This window comes from Grammomys surdaster, unplaced genomic scaffold (assembly GCF_004785775.1).
Source record: "Grammomys surdaster isolate TR1022 unplaced genomic scaffold, NIH_TR_1.0 62, whole genome shotgun sequence".
NCBI classification, from domain to species: domain Eukaryota; kingdom Metazoa; phylum Chordata; class Mammalia; order Rodentia; family Muridae; genus Grammomys; species Grammomys surdaster.
The window spans coordinates 13,477,397-13,504,428 of NW_021604564.1; the positions used below are offsets into that span (position 1 = coordinate 13,477,397).

Here is a 27,032-nt window from a genome sequence, read left to right on the forward strand (position 1 = left end):
CTCGGAGCACATGGGGTTTCCTGCCCCTAGGAACACTGCTGTCTCTACAAGCTGTACCAGCACCTCACCATAGGGTGTTAGTCCCCTGAGGACCTACAATGGAAAGTCACAAAACAGCACACCACACCTAGAACTCTGCGAGCTCCAAGCATGGATTCCAACCCCAAGGAGGGCTGCACGCTGTACCAGAAGCTTGTATCAAAGTTCCACTCCACCGACAGTCGGGACACTTGCAAAATCCGCGGAATTTCAGAGCATTAAGACCATTAAGTGACAGCATCCATGCACCTGCGTACTAGGGCCCAGAGCGAGCTACCTGGTCCTAATGGTCGTCCCCAAGGTCATCTGGGCCCCAAACTTAAGATGAGGATGCATCCCGCCCGGGAACACAGCGAAGCTTCAAGCAGTCGACTGCAAGCAGCTCAGCACGCCGGAAGTGCACTAATCCGCAGCACGTGGGGTTGCCAGGGCGAGCTTCACGTGACTGGGCGGGACCTCGGGAAGCTTTGAGCCAATGGGAGATCTGGAGGCGGGGCCTGTGGCACGCCCCGGCCTATCCCGGAAGTGTGGCCGCGGCGGGGCGGGCCCGGGCGGGCCGGGCCGGGGCGGGGAGCCGAGTGTGGGAAGCGTGGCGGCCCCGCCCCGTCTCCTGGACCAGCCGCGGCCGCCAGCGCCGCCGCAGCCGCAGGGACCGGCGGACGCAGCAAAGACGTGCGGTGCGGGACGGAAGGTGAAGACCTGGGGCCGGGCCTCGGGGCGGGGGATGCAGCGGGTGATGCTGGGGTCCCGGCGAGGGGAGGAGCCGAGATGCTTGGAAACTAGAAGGCGGGCGAGCGCGGGACCGCCTGGGCTCGGGCCCTCGCCGCTGGGCCGAACCGGGATGCCAGGGCGGCGCCGCTGCGGGTCCTAGGCGCGCTGAGGGCCAGGTGCAGCCGGCCGGGTGCCCGTGCCCCGGTCTTCCCCAGACCTGCGGCCTGGCTGATGCCTTGGCAGCGGGGATGGGGCGGAGGGAGGCGCCGGGCCCCGCATCCCGGCGCAGGAAGGTCGTGGGCACTTCTTGTGGTGGGGTAGTGGGGACAGGACCTGCCGGCCCGGCGCGTGTCGCCTTCACTCTCAGGCGAGCTCTTCTGCGGCTTCCTTCCCCACCTCCCACCAAGGGCTGGAAAAGTTTTCAGAGGCCTGATTGGCAAAGTATTCACCACTCAGAGTGGGTGTCCTATAAATGCAAAAATAACGGGCTAGTGATGGTCCGCTCGTTACCTGTCTTCAAAATGAGACATACCCCTGCCTACATGCCCGTTATTAAAAAGCGAACAAACTTTTCGCAGAGTTCCCTCAGAAAACCCACACATCTCCCCAGCTCACCATGGCAGACGAAATTGATTTCACCACTGGAGACGCAGGGGCTTCCAGCACTTATCCTATGCAGTGCTCAGCCCTGCGCAAAAACGGCTTCGTGGTGCTCAAAGGGCGACCATGCAAAATCGTGGAGATGTCAACTTCCAAGACTGGGAAGCATGGTCATGCCAAGGTAGGCCCTTCCAGGTCATCCTTTGGCTTCACCAATAAGATCATTTGTGTTCCATTCTGCATCATGAGGTTTCTATATTTAAAATAACTTTTGTTTTCTTCCCTCAGTCTCTTGAATGATCAGGCATTACTCTCAATAAAGCTCTCCCTTAATTGGGCCCTTAGAATGTTTCATTAACTGGAAACTAAAACTTTTTTAATCCTGATGATCTAAAACATCTTCTTTAGTTGAAACAAGCCTGTTCTTGTAATTCTAAGAGACTTGGTTTTCACTTTCTGTGGACTCTTGTAATTGAAGTGCTGACATGTATGATGTCATGAAACTGTTCAGGTTTTGGGTACTTACTGAATCTCAGTTCTGTGCCACTGCAACTTTTTTAAAGAAAGTAAGATGACCTTGGAAAGAGATGAAAGGATCCATTACTATCAGTGTTAGGATTATGCTCCCGTATAGGGTGACATAGCTGACAGAGCTTAAACATGTTCCCTGTTGTTCTTTGCTCTGTCAGGTACACCTTGTTGGAATTGACATTTTCACTGGCAAAAAATATGAAGATATTTGCCCTTCTACTCACAACATGGATGTTCCAAATATTAAGAGAAATGATTATCAAGTAAGTACTGATTTCCTTAACAGTGTTTCAGAAGTGTGTAAACACCCTCTTTAGCAGTAGTTTGACAAGACTTGAGAGTAGTTTTATAGAGTATATTCCTTACCAATTACTAGACTTCACTTATACAGATTAGATAAATGGTGTTTTGTTTTGTTCTGTTCTGTTCTGTTGTTAATATTCTGTGCCTTTTTTCTTGTGAAATAGGGGATCATATATTTCAAGCTGGCCTTGAACTCACTATTCATCCAAGGATGATCTTCAGTTTCTGACCCTCCTACCCCTGTCTGTGAATGCTGAGATTATAGGTTGCATCTTCAAGCCTGACTATCCTATACTGGAGGTCAAAACCCAGGGCCTTGTGCATGCTTTAGACAAGCACCCTACAGTTGTGCTACATCTCCAGCCTCTATTCCTGCAATTTAAAAATGCTTTGTTGGACCAGTGAGTTGGCTTTAGTTAGTAAAGACACTTTCTGTGAAGCCTGATTCTGGAGCTCAATTCCAGAAGGAGAAAACTATTCTCCACATGTGAGCTGGGAAGCACACATACCCACATACATACATTCACTAGATAGATAAGTGTGAATAAGAATTTTAAATCCAGTATCCAGAGGCAGGGGAATCAGAAAGATTTAAGAAGGTTGATATCAACTGTATTTACTCAATGACTTCCTTTAATGCTATCCATGTATAAACATATTTTTCTAGTTTTAATTTGGTGAATTATTTTATATTTTCACAGTGACACTTATGAATGTCTTCTGTACAAATTTAGAATATTTTTGATAGTTATATCACCAAAGGAAGTGACATTTTGAGTCAAGTAGATCTGGGCTTGCTTGGGATCTAGTTCTGACACTTTCTAGTTAGATGGTCTTTTACAAAGTGTGTGTCTTCTCTAAACCACGGTGACGTGGGTGGGATGAGAGAGTGTGTGACCATAGCTAGCTATGCATAACAGCAAGTACTTTTGTTCTGCTTCACATTTCCTATATCAGAATCCTACTTTCATTCTTAGATCATTGGTTGTAGATGTGGCACATTGTAGGTGCTCAGGAAGCACCAGTTAAACAAATACACCTTTATTCAGTGTAGCAGTGTGTAAGATTAACAAGTCAGATTAAGGCTAAATACAGAATTGACTTTGGTCAGAATGGGTTTCTTTTCTCATCCTGCTTTGTGAGCTCTTTGAAATCTCAGTATTCATTATATCCAGTAGTTTTTATTCCATGTTTCTACCTGTTGGATGTTTCAGCAGGCTACACCAGCAGTTTACATGATAATATTACCAAATTAACAAACCATTGGATTGAAGCTTAAAATTTAACATCAGAGGACTAACTTTGTTTGGAGTTTATTTGGGTACTTAGTAAAGTCCCAGTGTACTCAACTCCTGTGCAGAAGTGGCACACACACAGTCTAATAACAATGCCAAGCCACATATCAGCCTTGGGCAGAAGAATTAGTAATTGTGGTCCTATCTCCATCTCAGATTCTTGTTTTGTCATGTGATTTTTACATTCTCATGTTAAGTTTTCCTTTAAGTGTTCTGTGGTTGAGGTGATTGGGTGCCTCCTCAAGCATGCACCAAGAAGGTACCTTGGTAGTTTCCCCTAGTCCTGCCCTAGAAGTCTACATGGCAGAGCAGATAGCCAAGGATGGTGTTGGTCAGGCCGCTGAATCTAGGTCTGTACTTTGGGACTCACTATGGTGTGACCTCAGTTGGCAAGTTACCTGACCTCTCTTGTCTCTTTTACTTGATAAAATTGAGAAGTGAAATCTAACCTCTCTAGGTTTGTTTTGAGGCTCAGTGGATACTTTGGACGTAGGAAGAACTCAGGACCTCAGTTTCCCTGTTATAAAATTGCCAGCAGATATTTATTTCTGGTCACTCATTTAAAAACTTAGTTCTGTGAGCTTTCTAGTTTATTTATTATGCACTGGTGATCTTCACTTTTCTATCCATGTTCCTTTGTTAAATCCCAGCTTCTGTTATTATCTGGCTACGTGCAGTTCCTTTACAGCTACTGAATTCAATATTTTGAGTGCCAGTTTGGCAGCCAGCCAAAGTGGATTGTGAACATCTATTCATTTTAATCATTTAAAAAAATAAAAGAATTGGGAGAAAATATGTTAATATTTACAGATGTAATTTGCATGTTCTTAAAATAAGTTCAGGATACAAAAAAAGTCTGTCTCCTGACTCCCATTCCAAGATTGGCTCAGATTACAATTGGTAATTTTCATTAGTTTTCTCAAAAGAAGTTATAATTGTCTGGGGCTCTCTGGTGGCATAAAATAGATCCCAGATCCTTTGAGGGCGTTCCCAATTTGTTAAATGTAGAAATGTCTTGTTTGGCTTCTTCTTTGGAATCATATTTTAAAAAAATGTCTGTACTGCTATACACTCTACTCTAAATCAAATATTTTCTGGGTTTGCTGTACTTTTATCTGTCATTTAAAGACCATTCCTTATAGGGAAAGCTTCATAGTATAGGAAATATAAAGTACATGTTATAGCTCTTCAGATGATTAGTGGATTGCCAGAACTAGGACTTTTAAATCCATATTATACATTTATTTCACTTAGTATATTTGTGTGCCTGCATGCACACATGCACATGTACATACACACCACATACACATGTGGAAGTCAGACTGTGTGTGTGTGTGTGTGTGTGTGTGTGTGTGCTCACACACATGTACACATGAAGGTCAAACATTTAGTGTATATGTGTACCTGCATGTGCACACACATGAGGAGGTCAGAGGCCTGTCCCCAGGAGTCAGTTCTCACTCCTAAAGATGTAGGTCCTAGGGACGTAAGGCAGGACGTCAGCCCTGTAGGCAAGCACCTTTACCCCCTGAGCCATCTCACAGACTCCATGCTGCAAGTTAAAATAGTAGTAACAAAGAAGGTATTGATGCTGTGATTTCCCTGTGCTTTAAAGCCTTTTTTATCATTTTAATGTGTTTGTGAATATCTCATGTTCTTCATGGAACCATTCTTTCTCTGGGAATGGAAAACCACTGTACCAGAAGAGCCCGGTGTTATAGGGAAAAGCAGCAAATGTGCTACAGGATTGTTAAGAATAACAATGAAAAAGTCATGTTAGGTTGCTAAGTCAGTATGTTCTACTTATAGGAAAAAGACCAGCATGTAATATACTGTAACCTGTAATACAGAACCCTAGACCCACAAACCATTACCCAGCAGGTACCATAAATGAGTCTTCAGGGTCAGTCCAGTAGGCAGTCTGTGCAGAGGTGGAGTTCATGAACCATCGACTTCTCAGTCCAGCATCTCACTGTTTCATTACTTTGCCTATAGCCAAGTATTTTACTCAGAAAGTATGAGGTGCTGTAACGGAGATAAGGCATACTCTTAAACCCTGGTGGAATTTTAGCAGAAGCACCACAGGCAGGAAGAGCAAAGCCATTTGCAGACTGAGTCTACTGGAAGAAGTGTAATGCCCTGCTTCTGCAGTGTTATCAAGTACTAGCTGTTCCCACTGGGCAAAGCTGCCACATCAGGGACCCTGTATCATTCCTTTCTGTGAAGCTTAGTGCCCTGTCAGCCTTAGTGAGAGAAAGCTGTGTCATTAAGCTGTTGAGGCAGCAATAACAAAAAGCTGAATGTCATCCTCTACTTTTTATCTAATTGAGAGCCTCAGATATACAGCTGGCACCCGCCACTGGACATCTGCTAACATTTGGAGAGGTCTGTACACGTACCACTACCCTAGACCTCACTGACAATTTCTGTAGCTTGGTTTTCTAGCATCCTTGACTTTGCAACCCAGCTCTTGACTCTTTGCCCATGTTCAGTAGAAATGCACACAGTACAAGTTTCCCCACCCCCACCATTTTTCACAGCCCTCTCTCCATGGTCCGTTGTATTATGCATGGCCATTATAAACCATTCTTGTTTTTACAGTCAACTGGTCAGGGAGAGTTCTCCATCAGAACACTGGTGTAAGCTCCAGGGGAGAAGTGGTCAGTGTGGGAGAAAGTACTTTCGGAGTTCGAGCCGTTTATCAAGCTGTTGGTGCTCTAGGACCCATTCACATCATCTCATGCAGGGTTTCTCCACATGCTGATGGCGTGTATTGTGCGCACCCAACATAGTGACTTGCTGGGTCTGAGGTTGTCTTATTTATTTAGGTGATATAATAATGTTCAAGAACTCACTGTTCCAGGGACCAGGAACTTCTGGGAAGTATCTGAGGGGTGCCAGGGGAAGAAGGCAGATGTTGACAGAAAGAAGTCTTACTGTGCATAGTGATGGCTGCTTGTTTTGGAATAGAACTCGAATCCCAAATTCAGAAGCTGGAGCTAAGGAAGCACTCGTATTGATAATCTTCCCCTGCCGTCTATAGTATATTAATAATACAAGCAGAGGCAAAAGGAAAAAAAACACCCTTCCCATAATCCCTGCCTCTATGTTCTTCTTACTTTGGGCACATCACTGGCAGGACCTGTAGCTACTCATGCCCCCTGAATCCTTCTGCATCCCTTCTTTCTCAGCCCACTGTGCCTCCGAGCTTTCTAGAATCCTGCATCCTTTTTTCCCATCCATCTTACTGTTTGATTTTGTTCTGGTGCCATGGTAGAAGTCAGTTCTCCCTCCACCATGGGGGTTCCTGCAATCAAACAAGACACCAGACTTCTGTAGCAAGCACTCTTACCTGCCAGACATTCTCCCTGGCTGTATTTTACTTTTGTGTGAGAGTTTTCTAAGTTTCAAAATCCTATATGCACATCAACCAGGTGCAATACTTATCAATATATGACAAATCTTGCCTTATCTGTACCCCATTCCTTGGAAAAACATTTTATTTATTCTTTGGTAATTCATAGACTAATGCAGTGGAGTTAGATGCTGTCCATTCCCTTTCTTCCAATTCCTCCTGGGCCAACCCGTCTCCTCCGAACTTCACATCAATGGATGGATAGATAGATAGATAGATGATAGATAGATAGATAGATGATAGGTAGATAGGTGGATAGATAATAGGTAGATAGATGGATAGATAGATAGATAATAGGTAGATAGGTAGATAGATGGATAGATAAATAGATGATTGATAGATTGATATACAATATTGTATATATACAATTGTATTAGTGCTGTCATATGCACATGGCATAGGGCACCATCCACAGGAGAATGGGAAACCAACCAAGGTCCACCCTGCTGAAGAAAACTGACTTTCTTTTCTAGTGGCCATCAACTGGCTTCGCAGTTAGCGTAGGGCCTCGTATGTTCTTTCCCTCTTTCTGTTGGAGTGTTGATGGCTTATCGTGTGCAAGTCTTGTGCAGGCAACCAGAGCCGCTGTGAGCCCATGAGTACAAGGCTCTTTTTGTCTAGATGATACTATTTCACACAGCAGTCATCCCAGACAGCTGTCTCTCAGTCTTTTCCTCCTCTTCTGTAATATTGCCTTTTTGTTATGACTGTTTGTTTTTGAGACAGGATCTCTTCAAGTACTAAGGTTAGCCTTGAACTCACAAACCTCTTGCTACCTCCCAGGTGCCAGGATTAAAGGCATGTGCTACTATGCTGGCCTGTATCCCACATTTGGTATTTCTTCATATGTTCTCCTCCTCTTGATTATTTTGAAGCAAATCTCAGATATTTAGCATTTTACCTATATTTTATTATAAATTTCTAAAGGCTAAGGACTGAACAAAGCCAGACCCACTTTTGGACCTAAAGCAGTTGTTAGTTCCTGGAGAGGGGCTCAGCATTCTCACAGTTTGCTGGTTGTTTTGGGTTGCTGTTGTGAGTGTGATAGTTCCTGGTTCTGATTTATAGTGTAGGAAACTAATGCAGGGCCTAACTAAGGTCTACACAGTGAGGTTGGTGTATAGGGCTCGTGAGTCTGTATTCTCTCACAGGCACTGAATTCTCTTCCTCCCCCTCCATCCCCGTTACCTGCCTTCAGGGTCTGAGTGAAGGGACTGGATCATTTGTTCTGTAGATTTGCAGTAGTCTACATGTTACTAACTGCGTGTCCTCACCATCTCCAGCTCCTCTTCTGTATTTCTAAGACAGAGAACTCAGAGTCAGATTAGCTCTTGTTTCCTTCTTTGTGGTCGTGGCTTCAGTAAGGCTACTCCACAGTTGAAGTTCTGTATACCCATCAGGTATTAGGTAAATTAATCTTACTTTTCTTCATTTTGTTTTTATTGTTGTTTTCGAGACAGGGTTTCTCTGTGTAGCCCTGGCTGTCCTGGAACTTGCTCTGTAGACCAGGCTAGCCTCAAACTCAGACCCACCTCCTCTGCCTCCTGGGTGCTGGGATTAAGGGGTCAAGGGCATGCACCCCCACACACACCCGTAGAATCGTACTTCTTTCTGTAAGGTTATTATATACATATCATCTTTGCCTCACTCCATTAACTTAAAGGAAAGAAAGAGTGATCATGATAGACACTCCTCCATTTCTTTGAGAGCCAGACTACTGCTATGGAAACTCTTCATCGATTGTTGGTTTGTTACCTCGAGGACCTGGGCTGTATCACCTGAGTACATCCTCGTGTGTGAGTATATACATACTATATACATACATACGAGGAAGCCAGGATAAATACTTCCCTCTGCCTTTTATTATCAGAGATTTTAATATTTGAAAAAACATTTATCTGTGTGTATGTATGCATGTGCACATACATGTGTACACAGAGGGCCACATACATATACTGTGATGTAACTGTCGAGGTCAGGAAAGCATAAAGGAGTTCTTTCTCCTTCTACTTTGTAAATCCTGGACATCAAACTCAAATTGTCATCCTTGGCAGCAAGTTCCTTTACCCACTGAAGCATCTCACCCTCTCCGGTTATCAGTTTTGAGATGACCTGTTCTCAGTACCAACTGAAGTTGACCAATAAATTGATATTTTACTATGAACTCAGGCAACAACACACTTGCATTTCAGTACATTTTTTTTGTCATCCATATTGATTTTTGGGTTGTTTTGTTACTGGCCAATGGGAGCTTAGTCATGCTAATTCCTGAGTCCTTTGGAATGTACCTAATTAATGATCTTGGTAGTTCCTCATCCTCTAGTAAAAAGCTCCCAGGTTCCCACTCTGGATGTGAGATTGCCTGTTTTCCAAGTAGCCCTCCATTATTTTAATAAGACCTTTCAGTAAAGAAAAGATGCTACATTCTAGTACCCTGCTTGTCAGGAGTCTGGAAAGGCCATGAGGAAAGATAGAATTTTGCACAAAACATACTCAAGATTTAACAGTAACACCATTGGCTTCGTCCTTCTTCTAAGAGCAAGTTATACTTAGACTATAAAGATCTTGCAGATACCACCCTTAGCAGCCAGTTGGTCAAAGTTAGCGTCCCCAGTAGTGGGATAGATACTCCGAGGACACATCATTTAGGTAGTATTTCTGCCCAAAGACGCATTACATGAATTTTGAGGTAACAAGGCAGATCCAGACTGAGAGACATTTTGTTAACCAAATGAGTGTCAGTGCCTTGAAAGACAGGATGATCAAACTGTTCCACGTAAAAGAAAACACAACCCACATGACAGCACTAAGCCATAGGTGTCATCCAGGAAAAGATCAGAACAACTGGCACATTTGGAAATGGATAACAGATTAGTTTGAAAAGTAACAAAGAGTGTGTCCTCATTCTTGGGATAACCACACTGTAGAATTTATGTCTGAAAATTGTGATCAGTGAAGTGGTGCAGATGGAGGAGCACTTGAACACTCCTCCTGCATGGTCTGCTGCCTTCTAATCACTCTGGTTAGAGACATCAAGGCCCATGGCTCATTCCTTTTATGTGTGCTAGCAGCAGATAGTCTGAGAGATAAATGGCTTTTGCAAAGTCTCTCAGACTTGTAGGCACACTGATGGTGGGGACTTGCTGTTTTCCTCCTTCCTGAAATAAAAGAGTTGTGTCAAGGGGCTGGAGACACAGCTCAGCAGTTAAGAGCAGGGACAACTATTCTGCAGGACCTAAGTTTGATTCCCAACACCCTGCCTGTACCTCCATCTTGAGGGGATCTAGGTACTTCGACTTCTGTGATCTGCACAGATACAGACACAGATGCACACAACTACACACAAATAGAAAAACTAATTTTTAAAGCATTATATCAAAATATGCTTTCTACAAGTTAGATCATGACTGGGTTTGTCTCATCAATAACATAAGATAAGGTCATGTTAAAAGTGTGTCACTGCTACCCCTCCCTGAGGGTCTATAGATGGTCACTGGGCACTAGTAGAAAGAGAGACATTTACTTCTGTCATGTAGCCACTGAGAAGGTGCCCAGGCTCCTGTAAAAAACCTCTTCCCCACTTCCATAAGCAATTCTAATGAAACTTACCAGGTCACCAAGAAATAAAAAAGACAAAAATAGAAGAGGCATTAATGAGATCAGCTGCAGAGGAGGGATCAAGAGATGGTAGTGTAGGTAAATAATAACAAAATATTATATATATGTAAATATTTTTTTAAATCTGTTAGCAATGGCCTGAAGACCAAAAGTTTCTACTTCACTTTGCTTGTAACCAAATTATAAAGTACGTCATTTTAATAGTGAAAAACTAATTTATGCCCACTAACAGGAAAATTTGCTCACAGTATATTCATGCACGTGTGTGGTGGTAAGAGGAAGATAGGCCTATATTTTCTGACTTGGATATTTTCTAAAGCATTTAAAAGCTTACTGAAATAGATGATTTTTCTTAAGAATAGCTCTGTGTGTATTGTGTGTGTGAATATAAATGCCTTGGCAGTGCAGAGAGTGAGGAGGCTGGTTCCAGGAAGTGAGTTACACATCTCTGCTAGGTGTGTCCCTGTCCTCCTGCGTTTTCCTGTTCGTTTTTGTTTGTTTTGTTTTTCTTTGTTTGTTTGAAACAGAGTCTCACTATTTAGTTCTGGCTTTCTGGCTTAGAGATTGCAGTGTAGACTAGGCTAGCCTCTGCATCCCTAATGCTAGTACTGAAGGCTTAAGCTGTGTTAGCATTTTTAAATGCCACAAATCTGTTAACATATTGCTGTGTTCTCATCCACACTAATGTGTGTTGCAGTTGAGCTGTGTAAACATGACAACAAGGTGGATGTGATCTAATCAGTATGCACCTGTAATTTCTTCTAATAGCTCATATGCATTCAGGATGGCTACCTTTCCCTGCTGACAGAAACTGGTGAAGTCCGGGAGGATCTTAAGCTGCCAGAAGGTGAACTGGGCAAAGAAATAGAAGGGAAATATAATGCAGGTGAAGATGTACAGGTAAGGCCTATGGTGGGCTGTGTCTTAGAACCATTGCAGAAACCGCAGGCCCTGGACAAGTTAGCATGAAAGACTATGGGAAACATCAGCTTCCCAGTGCCCCTCTGCTATGAGCAAGCTTTTTCTCTGTGCCTTGTTGTATGTGTGCTTCTTCACCTTCAATAAAAGGAATTTTTTGCCAGACACTGGTGGCGCACGCCTTTAATCCCAGCACTTGGGAGGCAGAGGCAGGCAGATTTCTGAGTTCAAGGCCAGCCTGGTCTACAGAGTGAGTTCCAGGACAGCCAGGACTACACAGAGAAACCCTGTCTCAGGGAAAAAAAAAAGGAATTTTTTTGTCTGGTAACATGCACAAACACAACAATAATATAAATTTCATAAACTGAACTGTAACTTCAAAGCACTGTTGAAATGTTGAAAGGATCTCCACACTCTTAAAGGCCTATGACCAGAGGAAGTAGCAAGTTTGGGAGGTGCTGTTGGTTGGTTGGTTGGTTTTCTTTCTTCGGGATTGACAGGGAACTCCATATTGTTTTGGAGATCCACCTATGAGTTTAAGAAATAGGAAGGTAGACGGGGAGGAGAATTTCTGTGGATTGTACCTTTCCCAATTCAACATAAAACATTTACAAGTATACAGTATTTACTCTGCACATCTTTCTTGTGTATGACCTCCTGAGTAACTCCGCCTGCCCTTTCTCCTCTTAGGTGTCTGTCATGTGCGCCATGAGTGAAGAATATGCTGTAGCCATAAAGCCCTGCAAATAGGCAGGACCATTGGCACAAGCAAGTCTACTGGGTCTGGATCTAGTTGTCCCAAAGCTATGGCCTTCATAAGCAACCTCATGTTTGTTATGTTTTTATTGTTTTAAAAATGTGCTGGCTTAGGTTTGCAAGCAGTAAGTTTAAATGAGTATACCAAGATGTATAATTTTATAAGTATCTTTCCTATAACACTCCTGTGGTTTTCATCATGTGACCATAAGAAACAAATACAACAGCTTCAGTAAATGTCACTTGTCTGAGCAAATCTCTCCTGAACTTAAGTGGTTAACAAACCAGGGTTTTAAATCAGCAATGTAGCATCTTGTGGAATGGAAATATCATGCATTTCATTTGAATTGCTTTGTGCTGATTTTAGACTTACTATCTAGAATTCATAGATTATAAAGTGGTCTGTGTAGCAAATACACATCTTGAAACTAAACTCTTGTTATCAAAAAAAAAATGTCATTCTCTTGGTGGCCAGGCATCCCATGTGTTACCTTCATCATGTTTTCCTGTGCCAGATTGGTGATGACAGACCTACATAGTGGTTTTGGTTGATTGTGGGAACAGAACTGCTGAGTAAGTCTGAGCAAGTCCTCCAAGCGGTGAGGAAGACACAGGGGCAGAGGCAATGCAGGGGTTAATGCTGGAGCTTTTATTTAAGACCTTTTAATCAGCACACAAAGTAAAGAAGCTCTGGTTGTTTTTTTGCTTTTGGCTATGTCCCCAGCCTCTGCCTCAGCACAGGAGTGACCTTTGCAGAGACGCCCACTACTTCCAGCCGTAATGCCTAAGTGGTCATGATGTTGGCAATCCAGCCCTTCCAGCATTTTTTAAAGTAATTTGTTTTCAACATTAGACTAAAATTAGGAATTTTAAAGTTGCTTTGGAATTCTTGACTTTAAATTGATTTTTAAATATATGTACACTTTTTCCATTGTGGAATAGGAGTAAACTATGGAAGAAAGATTACCTTATTTGAAAATTGTTTTGTGTGTGTATATACTTTTATTCTCTTGTGACTTAATTCTATTACTAATGTGAAATACAACTAGGAAAGGATTCTGTGACTCGGATTATTTTACTGTGTTGTAGGTAATGCTCCTGTTTCTCTTTAGACTTTTGGATCATGTGTAAATTGTGTCTAAAATTGTAGACATAGCTGTGGGCTTGGTGAGGAACAGACGAAGTAACAATCATGGCATTGGAGTGCAGCTTAGAGCAGAATCCTTCTCCATGACACCTTGATTCTCTGACGCTGGCTCTCAGGTCCCTTTCCTCATGTCTGGACCCTTGGTTCCCATCTAGAAAAAATGTGTAACAATGTGACTTATCTAATCAGCAACTTGAAATAGCATTATAAATGGAAGACTCCAAGATTTTAGATGTTTAATTTATGCAGTTTTAAATCTTGTCTTGTTATCAAAAAGTATCATTCTCTTTTTGATAACAAGAAAGACCAATCCACAGATGGAACAAGATCCTAGAAGAGAAGTGCCAGGAAAGCACAAGAAGGTGAAGTTGTAGCCAGTTGACTTTAGTGTGACCCTTTAGCTTTTGCCCATGCAAAGCACAATTAGGAATGAGGCTGAATTCTTTCCAGGTATCTGCTCTATCCCTCTTTAGATTTCTGCTGTTGGGATGTACCTTGGTGGGACTGATTAACATGGTACCCACAGGAATTCCAGGAAGTCATTTCTCTCTGCTGTCTTCTGGTCATTGTCTGGCCAATAAGTAGCCACACTGGTGTTTTGATTTCGTATTTCTTCAGGAGTAGCATGCCCTATCCTTCCTAACTTATCAAACTTCACATGCATCTCTATTTTTCATTGTAGTGTATGCATCTAAATTAGAGCAATGTACCTCTAGCTCCACACCTTGAATGGCAAAAGCTACTTAGGCCTAAGTATTTCATTTTAAATATATAAGTGTACATATTCCAACATGTAACTATAGGGTTTAAAGATACAGAACTGTTTATTTTCACATAAGTCAGGAGATGTTTCTCTTAAAGCAAAATATTTCATTGAGTAAAGCTTTATAAATTATATTAAAGGGAAGCAGGGAACAATTATTTTTTAACAGAAAAAAGAAATTACTTCTTTTGACATCAGAGAAATGCTAACAGTTGATTCCTAGTATTTATTGTACGTGTAGCAGATCTGCAGTCTCCCAGGCACCATGTCAGGAATGGAGGTCGTTGAGACATCCCCATGCATCCGCACCTACACGTTTCTTTCTTTCTTTGCCATTTAGACAGTATTAACAGGGTGAGCATTTGTGTTTGAATAACAGCTTAATTTCTGTCATGAAGATTTTGCCACACTGGTACAATTATTTGCCCTCCAACCTAGGTCAGACCATTTTGGCTTTGACTTGGCCTTTGTGTCCTTGATGCCCCCTAGGGGGCTGCCAGTCACTTGAAGTGGTTACCTAGCTCTTGACTCCGTTCCCCTTTGTAGTAAGATTTCTATACCAGTGCTTTATATCAGTGACCAAAATGCTGCAGCCAGATGTGATATCTTCAAGAGAACATGCTGCAATGCGATGTTTAGAAAATTTGGGGGCACATGCTTTTCATTAGCACACAGTGTGAGACTGTGTACAAACGCACATAGCTTTGTTCACTTCTCAAAGTCCTTCCAACTCTTAAATGTACTGTAGTCTGGTAGTGCCGCAAATGTTGGTTTGATTTTTGTTGTTTTTTAATTTATAAGTTTTCCAGAATTTGTTGTTGTACTTTTAAGGCTACTCAATTAGATTATGTCTAGTTGAGCTGGAATTCAAACGCACTGTTCTCAGGGCTGTTTGTGCTAGGAGCTAAAGTGTCATTATTTTAAAGAGAGCTGCCTGCAGATATATTGCAAGTTTTTCCCAAGTCATAATACTGTAATACATGCAAATAAAAATTCTTAGTATGAAATATTTAAGCTATCTGGTAAGCATTTTTAAAATGGGAGCATTAGTAGCAGCTGTCCTGGAATCTTGCCATATTGTTTACTTTAGAGTAAAATCCCAGGGATCTTACCATGGAACCCTGTCCTTGATGATGTATCTGACAGCATGCTTTTGGCCCAGACGCCAAAGAGAGTTTTGGAGCTGGACATTGATACAGTGGTTCTCGGGCACATTCAAGAACAACAGGCAGGAAATTCCTAACCCTTTTGGGTATCTTAAAATGTTTACATGCTGAATTCACACTTGCTATGAGAAGATATGGATGTCTAGTATAAGATCAAAGCTATCAAGGCATATTTCCATAAACAGTATATTATACTGATACAAACTTTTAAATCTTCTAATTTAAATATAATATTTCATAGTTCTCAAGCGCTTTTTCTGTTAACATTTCAATGAGTAAGCGGTAACAAAGACTTTTTTTAATCTATGGTAGACAAATCTTAAAATTGAATCTATTAACTTAAATCTGTGAAATGTACTCTCTGAATTGGACAAGCAGCATTATTATTTGATTGTAGAAGGCACATTGGGACTCAGCTTACGGAGCACAGATGTTCTGTGGAAACAGGGTTTGAAGTCACTAGGTAATTTAATTTTTCCACTAACCCAAACACCAACATAACTACCAAGTGAGGTCACACACATGAAAAGAGCTGTACATATCTAATAAATATGTTTTCTTCGTGTGGAGGGCACATCATAGGGCAGTGCACACAAGGCAATCACCTGTTCTAAATGTACTTATTGCCAAACCTCTCCATCACTACTGTTCACACTGAAAACAGGCCTGCACCTATTTCACAGTAACAAAGGAGACTCTTTCATGCATATGGCATGCTTAGAAACCATTTCTAGATGTCGGTGAGATTTGGTTCATCTTAGTTGAAACTGTACTTTTAAAAACACTGGATACTAAACTATTCAGCAGTGACTGAAGAGCCTATAAGAGATTGTGGCTGTGCTCTTTCTTAAGCTGATTCCTCATTGTGTTACTCTACTACACGTGAGCACTCTTCACTATTACAAAGACTACGTCACATTACCAGCTCTAAACCATGGTTAAAAAGTGACTATTTCCCTATTCTCATGGACTCTTACCCCGCTCCCTAGAAGAAAACAGATCAAATGGCATTGTCTAATCCGTTGGTACTTTGTTAGTATTATTTTTGTCTTACATATAGGATTTCTTGAATTTACTTGCAAATGTTTTGTTAAAACTTTAAAATTGTAAGATCTGACTATTATAATTGTGCGTTTTACATTTTAAAAGTAAGTAAACTTTGAATGTTAAATCTCTGGCTATACTAAAATATCCTTATCAATGATAACACTTTGTTACTTTAAACTATATGTCTATTAACTTCATGTTATAGTAAATGAAAATAAACTTAAAAGTGCACAATTCTTATATGTGTATGTTATTAAAATATTTTATATACAAAATTGTATTCACTATATCTAAAGCTTCTAAAAGAAAGTCTTCCGTTTTTATGACTTCATATGCGAGGCCCTTACTTTCAGTGTACTGCCTTTATGGCTAAGAATAGTAATTTGTTGAGTTCCAGGTTAGTTATGAACTTGTCTTCCTTTCAAATTCTGAATTTCTTTGCTAGACAGGCATGGTAGTGCACAGGAAGTTGTGGCAGGAGGGGATTCCTAAGTTGGAGGCCAACCTGAGCTATGTAGCAAGACCCTGACTCAAAAAATGGACTGTAGACTGGACAGAACCATTGCAAGCATGTTCACAGCCATAGTCACTGGACTGACCCCCCAGAGAACTGACCATATCAACTGTAACTCATGGAAGAAGTACACACAGGACCAACCTCTTTATTGCTGGACTATATTGATATTTTCTAGATGAGGGAAAAGTCATTGTTTCTACTTTGTGCACACTGCTGAGCCTACTAGTCTCCACCTTAAACTGGCCCTGGTTAAACTCAGTGAAGAAACGTGAACATAGGAAAGGGGTAGGAAAGTTAGAAGGCGGGATCGTGGGACATGAGATCTCTCAGTATGTGTTATGTATGTGTGTCACATCATCAGATCGTTTTCATTGCAAATATATATATAAAACTAAAACGGGTGTTTCTGTTTGATCTTGGCTTTCTCGTCCGCTTGCTTGGTTTTTGATATGTGCTCTCCTGTGTAGCCCATATTGACCTTGAATTTCGAATATTGACCTTGAATTTCGAATCCTCCTCCCTCCAAGTTCTCCAAGAATGCTAGGATTATACTAGCCCCATATGTGGCCATTTTTTTAAGTATATAAAATGGTTGCTTGGCTCAGGAGTCAGCATAAAATAGAAAATATCTTGCCATCTTCCTACCCACCCTCTCCACCATTCCAGAGACACCACTGGTGTCCCTACCCTGCCAGCAGGGATTGCTGTTCTCTCCACAGTGGCCTACTGATGAGTCCTTGAAGTGACCCTTCCTCACTGCAGACACCACATGACCAGGTTCACTGTAAGTAGCTCTGTGCCTCAGCTCACAAACTTTCTCTGGCACTATAGCCATGCCAGTTTACTTGTCAGTTATCACTGTATGTCCATGATCATTATTACTAATAACCTTAACCTGCCAGTTATACAAACCAGAGGTATACAGTGAAAGAAATCCACTTAGCCTCCCCTCCTCTGTCCCCACATTCTATTGTTACTTGCAGATACCAGGATCCCATTTCCCAGGAGTACATGTCAGAGAGGGAAAAGGTGAGAAGGGTAGATTATGGATTATGTGTCACTGTCTTTGGTCTCTTTATGTTCCTTCTTTGTTAGACATCCAAATAGGGAACCTTTTGTAGAGTCACCACATGTTAAGGTTATGCAGCCATGCTCCCTGGGAAATTAAAACATCTATTCCCGTAATACATTCAGCAGATGTTTGTAACTACAATCACTGGGGACTGTCTCAGAAGGCCAGCTACCAAGGTCTTATCTATCTCTTGGGAATTCTTTCTAAATGTAATCAAAATAATATTCTGATCATACTCAGAGATGATTTCCAGTACTCAAATGTGTCCTGAGTTCAGGAGAGTCCAAAAGGCTTGGCAACCCTGGTTACCATCAGATCCAACCTATTCTTGGTGGGAGAATGTCGTATGTGTGAGTAATGTTCATAACACATCAGTCTTTTTGTTTTCAATCGTGTGTACTTTCATTTAAATTGTGGGTGCCACCATTTTCATTCATGTGTAGGCACTCACATCACTAACATCCTGAATTAGGGAAATTACCTTTCCTTCCAAATCATATAGAACTTTCACACACACAAATATTAATACTAAGATATTGAGAACAGAAAGGAAATACAAGGTTCTGTAGAGATTTTAAAATTGTAGAGTAGAGGCTACCAGTCTAATCCCTAGTGCTTCTGACTCTGAGGCAAGATGGTGGATACAAGGCCAGCCTAGGCTACATAGCAAGATTCTTGTCTTTCACATGCAACTTGTGTTGTGCTACCAGTTCCAAGTGAAATTAAAAACAAAACTGGAAAAATAAAAGGAGTTTCTGCTTGAAAAAATTGGGAACATATTATACAATAAAATGAAAGTTTTTCTCAAAGCATATTTCAGAATCTCTATAAAGTAGCACTAGGAAAATTCATAGCATTTCTCTCTATATCAGTAAAAATGGAAGTGTGAATAAGAGTATTCATTCCTGAATCAAACAGCCAGCCAACAAACCAGAAGGAAGCACAAAGAAGGAAGCAACAGAGACAAAAGCAGGAACAAAGGAATTAGAGAAGTAGAGGTCCAACTGAATTTCTATTTTTTTAAAAAAAATGGGGATCAGGGGAGACGGATCTTTATGAGTTGAAGGCCAGCCTGGTCTACATAGCAAGTCCCAGGCCAACCATAACAGTGTGATGAGACTGACTCAAAAAAAAAAAAAAAAACAAAAGCTAACAAAATGAACAAATCAGAAAATTTAAGGAAAACAAAGGGATTATGTGACAACTCAGCAGGTGAAAGGTGCTTGTCACCGAGCCTAATGACCTAACTTGGACCCTCAGACCCACAGGATGGAGGACTCAATCCACAACTTGTCCTCTGTGTGCCTTGGCTGTGTGTGCACATTCATAGATCCCAGTACAGAAACATGAAGCAAGTGAACGTGATGATTTACAAATCAGCAAATCTAGCAAAGAGATGGGATTTTACGAATAAGTAAATTAAAGAGACACAAAGACCATGTGCTTTGCATGCTACATGATCCCTGGTATTGCTAATGAACAGAGAGACCTTTCAAAAGAAGGCCCTACAGAACATGAAACGTTTGCTGTGTAAGAACTGTCATCTGATGCACAAGCCCAGAACAGCTGGAGCTGCAGCTGTGAGAATGCAAAGGGATCATAGTAAAACCCTGTTCAGAGCTCTCCTGCTGTATTTGTTGCAGTTTTTCATGGTGCAAAATACATATTGGCATATATTCAAGTGTTTATGAGATCACTTATTTGTATTTATAAGCCGTTTATCTTTCCAGTACAAAACAGTAATGTGGGCTTCATGTTCTCTACTCACCGATGCTTTTACATGTGTACAATGGTTTCTGGCTTACATACTTTTACCATGAGAAGTAATGAGGGTTGTATGGATTCTTTTCCCCACTGTTGAGAACTTCTGTTTTACCATAACTGACAAACACACTCACACATGTCTGGGAACTCTCCATTTCATATATCTACCCACAAAACACTATTTTTCTGTTGCAATTAAAGTGTCAAAATTTCCTAATTTCATAGAAAAGCCTTCCATTATTTTTCTTCAAATACACCTCTTCTACTCAGTTATCTTCGTTCTTCCATGCAAATTTTAATTGCTTTGTCAGAACAGTGATGAGGACACGAAGCTATTGCTTTAAACCACATTAATCTACAGTACTGGGGCACTGACTTCTTTACTGTACTGGACTTTCAGTCCATGAACATTGGATTTTTTATTCAACTTCCTTTATCCAATTTCTCTCAATTAAATTCTACAGTTTCTACATACAGATCCTGTATATCTTTTGACACCTTTCCCTTCAGGGTTTGTTATGTTTTGTTCTATTAGAGATAATGTCTTCTTCAAATTCTGCTTTCTAGTTTGTTGCTGGTACAGAAATATACAATTTGTTTTGCACATTTTGTATCCAGCAATCTTGACAAGCTCACATACCAATTCTGACCATTTTTATGTAGATTTTAAGCTTGTTCAACAGCACTTCTTTAAACCACACATTGTTATAGAATGCCCAGTTTGCTGCATGTCACATTGCTAAGTATGGTTTACTAATAATTTGTGAGCATCGTTTGTGTGTGTGTGTGTGTGTGTGTGTGTGTGTGTGTGTGTGTGTAGGCCAGAGTTGATTCTCTCCTACCTTAAGATCTACGGATTGACTTCACTTCTTCAGGCTTGCATACCAAGTGCTCTTAACTGCTAATCCGTCTTGCCAGCTCCTAAATTGTTTGTTATCTGGAAGGTTGGGTAAATCCATGCCATCACCTATTAGCTGTATGTAGCTGGTTTACTTAGGAATGGTCCATGGTAACAGAAGTAGGAATGTAGGAGGCAGCAGAAGCAACTAGCAATACACGAGTTACAAGCAAGGCTCAGTCCTGCTAGAGTCTTGCACACAGCCATGCAGGGTACACGTCTGAACTGCAGATACAGCTTGACCAAAACGCCTTGCAAACTACTCACTTCTACCTAAGGGATTCTGGGACATGAAACATGGCGTACTCGTGGGAACTCACACTTCCTACCAGGACTCACACAGACAGCCTGAAAGTACGAGGGTTTAACTCCTTAAGTGCAGCATATATCCTTGGGGGGCAGGAAACTGGGTGAATGATCCTCTTCTAGAAAAAAAAAAAAAAAAAGACTAAACATGAGTTTGAACATAAAGCTAATATAACTGGCATTATTTCTTCCTTGAATGTTTGTTAGAAGTGACCAGTGAAGCTATATGACTGTTTTTCTTGTGTGGAGGTCTTATTTACAAAACGGATCCATTTGAGAGATACAGAACTATTCAGATACTCTGTTTCTTGTTATGGAAGTTCTGGTAAGTTTATTTTCCTGGAAATTTTACACCTACTTTGCCATATTTTTTCATAGAATAACATACTTTTAACTGTTTTGATTCACATGGAACATGTGTGGGACTTTTGGTTGCTTGGTTTTGTTTGGTTTTCTGCACAGTGTTTCCCTGTAGCCCTGGCTGTCTTAAAATTCGCTCTAGACCAGGCTGGGTAAAAATGCCTTAAATGCACCTTCCAGTTTTATTCTTGTGGGTTTTTGTCTGTTTTTGTTTTTTTCTTTTTGCTTTTTTTGTTTTGTTTTTTGGGTTTGTTTTTGTTTTTTTGAGACAGGGTTTCTCTGTGTAGCCCTGGCTGTCCTGGAACTCACTCTGTAGACCAGGCTGGCCTCAAACTCAGAAATCCGCCTGCCTCTGCCTCTCAAGTGCTGAAATTAAAGACGTGTGCCACCACTGCCCGGCCAGTTTTATTCTTTATAGCTGTCACATTTTTTTTGATTTATTGCTGTTTGTGTGATATTTTGGATCCCTCTCTGTACTGTTTGGAAATAATTGTGTTTTGATACCTTGAAGGGCTCCCTAAATCCGAGAATTCAACCATTTATTGGTCTTTTCCCAATATCTCTGGTTCATCCCACTGGATCTCCCAGCTAGTACAAATAGTAAGAATTCTGACATTCTTGTCTTTACTTTTTGTATCTATGATTTCTTTGCTTGCTTGCTTGCTTCCTTGCATTCTTCCTCTCTCCTTTTTTTCCAACTTTATTACGTGTGTGTGTGTGTGTGTGTGTGTAAATGTGATTCCTGTGTCTGAGGAGTCTCCTTCCACCATGGGTTCTGAAACTGAACTCAGCTCAATAGGCTTGCAGAACAAGCACTTTACCTGCTAGACCTTCAGATCAGTCTTCTCACCCCAGCCCCTCCCGTCCCTCCTTTGCCTTCTTTCTCCTTCCTATTTTGTTATTGTTGTTGTTGTTTTTCTTCTAAGTTTCAGTCCATTATCAGCTGATCTCAAACCCGTGGAACCACGGTGCCTCCTACTACAACCTCAGCAGTAGCCGGATTACTGGGATCACTCACTAGGCTCAACTTAGCATAAAATAATTATAATTCAGCTCTTGTAATTTTAAATGCAAGAAGTACTTTTGGTGGTTTCTGTTTTAAATACTGACAAAATTTAACTATCTCTTTCTCCCTCATACTTTGAAATACTTTTAGCTCTTAATCATACTGAAAATACTTATTTTATGTTCTGGTATTTTCAACATATGTAGGCTCTGTTGATCTTATTTTATAGGTATAGGTAGTTGATCTTTATTCATAGTGGTTTGTATTTAGTGATTTTAAAAGCTGCCAGCTCATATTTCTGAAAGCTTAGCTCAGGGAATTCTTCCTGACAATATCAAAGGTGAATTTCTCCAGAGAGTACTTGTACTTCTTCCTGGCATCAGTCCAAGCACATATTTTATTTTATTTTATTTTATTTTATTTTATTTTATTTTATTTTGTTAGTTAGTTTTTTGGTTTTTGGTTTTTGATTTTTGAGACAGGGTTTCTCTGTGTAGCCCTGGCTGTCCTGGAACTCACTCTGTAGACCAGGCTGGCCTTGAACTCAGAAATCCACCTGCCTCTGCCTCCCAAGTGCTGGGATTAAAGGTGTGCGCCACCACCGCCCGGCCAGTCCAAGCACATATTAACTGCAGATTTAGGAGGTTTTTATTCTATCTTGGTAGAGCTAATTCAAACTCCAGATATGCATGAGCATAGCTTGTTTTTTGGCCTCCAACATATTCTTTTACTTCACTATCAGATTAACTGTATAATGCAAGTCATTTATAATATTATCATACCCATTTTCGGTGGCCATATAAAATGAAGTTTTACAATAAACTTAATCTACAATATCCTGTATTTTTTAACTTATCCAGCTATTCATAATCCAATATCAAGTATATCCAGTGAGTTAAGTTTATAATCTATTAAAAATATATCTGCCCACCAGGCATGATGGTATACATCTTTGATCCCAGCACTTACAAAGCAGAGGCTGGAGTATCTTTGTGGGTTCAAACCCTACCTAGTCTTCATAGCTCCTATGGTAGCCACAGCTTCATACTGAGACCCTATCTCAGAGAGAGAGACAGAGACAGATAGACAGACAGACAAAGAGAGACAGAGACAGAGAGACAGACAGAAAAACAGAGGCAGATTTGTAATGTAATAATTTTCAAGTATCTGGGACTACATTTGCCCTCAGTCTCATTTTTCTCAGCTTTTTAAAACCAAAAAACAAAAACAAAAAACAAAAAACAAGCAAGAACTGGTGGTTTAAATGACAATGCCCCTCACCCCACCTCACCCCACCTCACCCCACCCCGTAAGCTCATACATTTGAGTGCCCCAGTCGGGAAGGATGGAAATGTGAGCCTGTTGGAGATGTGTCACTGAGGGTAGGCTTCTAGGATTCAAAGGCCCACAGCCTTCCCAGTTCATCCTTTCTGCTTTGTGCTTGTGTAAGATGTAAGCTTTCTGCTAGTGCTCCAGTGCCATAACTGCCTGCCTGTCTGCCTGCTGCCACACTCCCCACTCTGATGGTCAGGGACTCACCCTCTGAAACTATGTACGTCACCAACAAACTTTCTTCTATAAATTGCATGGTGTCTGCACGACAGTAGAATAGTAACTGAGACAGGTGTACATGTCAAGATACACTCTTTAGGAAATCCAGGGCTTAAAAAGAACATTAATTCTTGCTATCTAAAAAGTCTAATCATTTTCACCCATTATGGTTTCTAATTTAGTATTTGGAAGATGACCAGTTATTTAGAATCACATACTGTTTTTATGTTTCCTTTATATAAATATTTGGCTTAAGTGCTTATTGTTATGAGATAGAAAGTTGCCAAAGATAAGCAAAACAAAAATTTTAAATGTTAGTTAATGACTTATTTTCAAAATATCTAATGACCCAAATATCATTTTGCTCTGCAGAACAGGAAGCCCTTTAGAAAGAAATGTCAACCTTGGTCCCTGCCTGGACATTTGGAACGGAAAGTTTTTGTGGTTCTTAAGGCAAACAGATTTTAAATTTTAATGAAATTGATTTCTTCTAAAACGTCAGCACCACTAGCACGTATTAACTACACTGTATTAACGCCTATAACCAATCACTTGAATAGAACACAAACACAACTCGTACATTCTAGGGCCTTTTCCAAATCAACAACTAAAGTTCATCCCATCTCCTGTCCCTAAATACTAGAGTTTCCCACCCACAGAAACGTATTACTGCTAAACAGCAACAGGCTCACCACTTTTCTGGCCTGGCGTCAATTTACAACCACTCAAAATTCAAAGGTTGTTTTTTTTTCTGTCATCAAGATACCTCCATCCTAGTGTACTTTGTAAATATTGTTAGGTCTTGGCAGATTGTGAAGTCAGTAAGTAGAAAGTAGAATAAATAGTGCCCATCCTGTAAACCCAAAGTGTACTCAACCTGTTTTTCTCAGAAGGACATCCTCTACCTTAGAACCTAGACAAAACATAGAACTTTTTCTCTGATGGATTATAATCGCAATATTATAGAGACGGTCATGAAGCAACACTGAGATTCTGCCTTGCCCTGAACTGTGACATCCATTGAACATACTTTACTCTGGTTAAGTTTGGAAAAGACCACAGACAGAGCACAGAATTTGATCAACTCCTGCCGCCCGCTAGATGGCGCAGCCGGGGCATCCGCTCCCTCGACGCCACGCCTCCGTTTCCTAGGTGATTGCCGTGCACTCCAGTGTACATCCGGTTCCTAGTTGCGCAGCGCGGACGCTCTGCGTATGACGCAGCACGTTTCTATATAAAAGCGTGCGTGCAGCGGCGGCCTGTTCTCTTCCCACGGCTGCAGCTCAATATGGCGCCGGTAAGTACACGCGGGTGTGCCTGTCTAGGGTGCTACAAGTAGCTTTTGCGTCTAGCGAGTGGGAGCGCCGCAGTAGAGAAGGCGGTGGTAGTAGAGTCTGCGCGGGGGTCTCTACTGGTACGGTAGAATCCGAGTGGCTGAGCCGTCCGCGTGTGCCGTGCGGCCTGCGGGGCTGGAGCCCGGCCCGCGACTAGTTCATTATTGGCAAGCGAGGTCGGTCTCTGGGCCTCTTGGTTTCTCTCTAGTCCTGATGGCCTGTGGTCACTATGTGACCGGAAGAAAGGCTAGGTGGCCAGGTCCTCGGTTGCAATGACGTTAGCAATTTGAAGGGCGTGATCTAAACATTTGGAAAGTCAATTTAACCAGATACTGTTAAAAATAAGATTGCTGGGTAAGCATTCAAAACTGAGTGATGTCTGATGATAAACCTACCGAGATTACCTGCTCATTTCACGGCAGTGAGCAAATCCAGTCCTGTCATTTACTCAAATGCTAGTTCCGGGTTTGTGATAATTGAGGGTGGTGAGGACGTAGACTATTACTAATTGGTAACCATTTAGGTGCCTCTGGACCAATTACAACAAAGCATAATGAAGCCTACTACTTTAAAAATGGTGTTTTAAGTTCAGATAAAACTAAAAACACCACTCAGGTGGGTGTTTTGATTTGAAATTGGAAGTACATTGGTTTTCTGTTACAGTAGGAAGCAGTTCTTTAGAATCAAGGAAATTTTCTCACTATATATTCTAATATACACATTTGGGAGGCACTTACTGGCAAAATGAAGTTTCCATGGGATTTGAGGAAACCTTGGATTAAACCAAGTTAGTGAGTACCCTTTCCATATAGTACAGGCTCCTTTAGGTGTTGGTTAGTTCTGTGTATAACCCCCTTATACAATATATGCTGCGTTGTTGGTAAGTTTTTCTTGTGAATTCAGTATCTAAGCTGAATAAACTGCTTTAATGCCATCATAATTGTGTTTGTAGCAGAAGGACAAGAAACCTAAGAAGTCAACCTGGCGGTTTCATTTGGACCTCACTCATCCAGTAGAAGATGGAATTTTTGATTCTGGAAATTTTGTAAGTGTCTCTCTGTAATTGTATAGTTGTTGGCATCTAAATACAGTACCTGATATTAACCTAAGCTGTACTCCTAGGGTACCTTCCCTAGTGACTATCTAGGGTTTTCTTCCCTAGTTTTGCATTCTTTCTGTTTGAAAATAGGAACAGTTTCTACGGGAGAAGGTTAAAGTCAATGGAAAAACTGGAAATCTTGGAAATGTTGTTCACATTGAACGCCTGAAGAATAAAATCACAGTTGTTTCTGAGAAACAGTTCTCAAAAAGGTCAGTTTTAACTTGGGATATCTTGCAGGCGTTCTGCTAAAATGGCTGATAATCTGTAAAGGTTTTTGTATACAGTGTCAGGATGACTCTTATCTACTTAGTTGCAAATGGGGAATGTTAGTATATTTTAGGTAGAGAGTCAGCAGATGTCATGGTGTGTTGTACTAGGATTGAGAGGTTGCTTCTTGAAATCAAAGTTGGTGAATTGGAATTACAAGACAGATATGGCTTGATCATACATCTAATAAAATTGTGGTTTTGTCTCAAAGGTATTTGAAATATCTTACCAAGAAATACCTTAAGAAGAATAATCTCCGTGATTGGCTTCGTGTGGTCGCGTCTGACAAGGAGACTTACGAACTTCGTTATTTCCAGATCAGTCAAGATGAAGATGGTTCAGAGTCTGAGGACTAATTGGCCTTTGCTTTTAATAAAATGGAAGTATGCAAAAGAAACCTAAAATCGGACGTTATGGGCAAATAAAAGTCATTTTACTCTATAAAAGCAAGTATGGTTCATCTCAGTGTGTTATAGATAACTAGAAAAAGAGTTGGGGTACCGAGTGATTCATACCTCTTAATTAACAGAAAGGCTCCCTGTGGGT

General features: G+C 41.1%; 2 protein-coding genes across 3 annotated transcripts; both read left to right on the top strand.

The window, feature by feature from the left end:
- Window positions 1-1,366: 1,366 nt before the first annotated feature.
- Window positions 1,367-12,210, top strand: Eif5a2 (eukaryotic translation initiation factor 5A2). The gene is made up of 4 exons (XM_028754812.1): window positions 1,367-1,531; window positions 2,040-2,144; window positions 11,281-11,412; window positions 12,121-12,210. The coding sequence occupies exons 1-4, from the start codon at window positions 1,367-1,369 to the stop codon at window positions 12,178-12,180; spliced, it is 462 nt and encodes a 153-aa protein (XP_028610645.1). The 3' UTR covers window positions 12,181-12,210.
- A 12,760-nt stretch (window positions 12,211-24,970) lies between these two features.
- On the top strand, window positions 24,971-26,936 carry Rpl22l1 (ribosomal protein L22 like 1). Of its 2 annotated transcripts, none has more exons than XM_028763858.1 (4): window positions 24,971-25,080; window positions 26,070-26,162; window positions 26,307-26,428; window positions 26,698-26,936. In XM_028763858.1, exons 1-4 carry the CDS (start codon window positions 25,072-25,074, stop codon window positions 26,840-26,842), a joined length of 369 nt encoding a protein of 122 aa, XP_028619691.1. In that variant the 5' UTR covers window positions 24,971-25,071; the 3' UTR covers window positions 26,843-26,936. The 2 variants fall into 2 exon arrangements, with proteins under 2 accessions (XP_028619691.1, XP_028619699.1); XM_028763866.1 differs by having other exon boundaries at window positions 25,051-25,080; window positions 26,073-26,162.
- The last annotated feature ends 96 nt before the right edge of the window (window positions 26,937-27,032 follow it).

Bases quoted from the DNA above. Each gene is read 5' to 3' on its own strand.
- Eif5a2 (XM_028754812.1), top strand. From the start codon at position 1,367: ATGGCAGACGAAATTGATTTCACCACTGGAGACGCAGGGGCTTCCAGC. The intron at 1,532-2,039 runs GTAGGCCCTTCC...TTGCTCTGTCAG, and splicing joins GGAAGCATGGTCATGCCAAG to GTACACCTTGTTGGAATTGA. The intron at 11,413-12,120 runs GTAAGGCCTATG...TTCTCCTCTTAG, and splicing joins ATGCAGGTGAAGATGTACAG to GTGTCTGTCATGTGCGCCAT.
- Rpl22l1 (XM_028763858.1), top strand. The intron at 26,163-26,306 runs GTAAGTGTCTCT...GTTTGAAAATAG, and splicing joins TTTTTGATTCTGGAAATTTT to GAACAGTTTCTACGGGAGAA. The intron at 26,429-26,697 runs GTCAGTTTTAAC...TTTGTCTCAAAG, and splicing joins GAGAAACAGTTCTCAAAAAG to GTATTTGAAATATCTTACCA.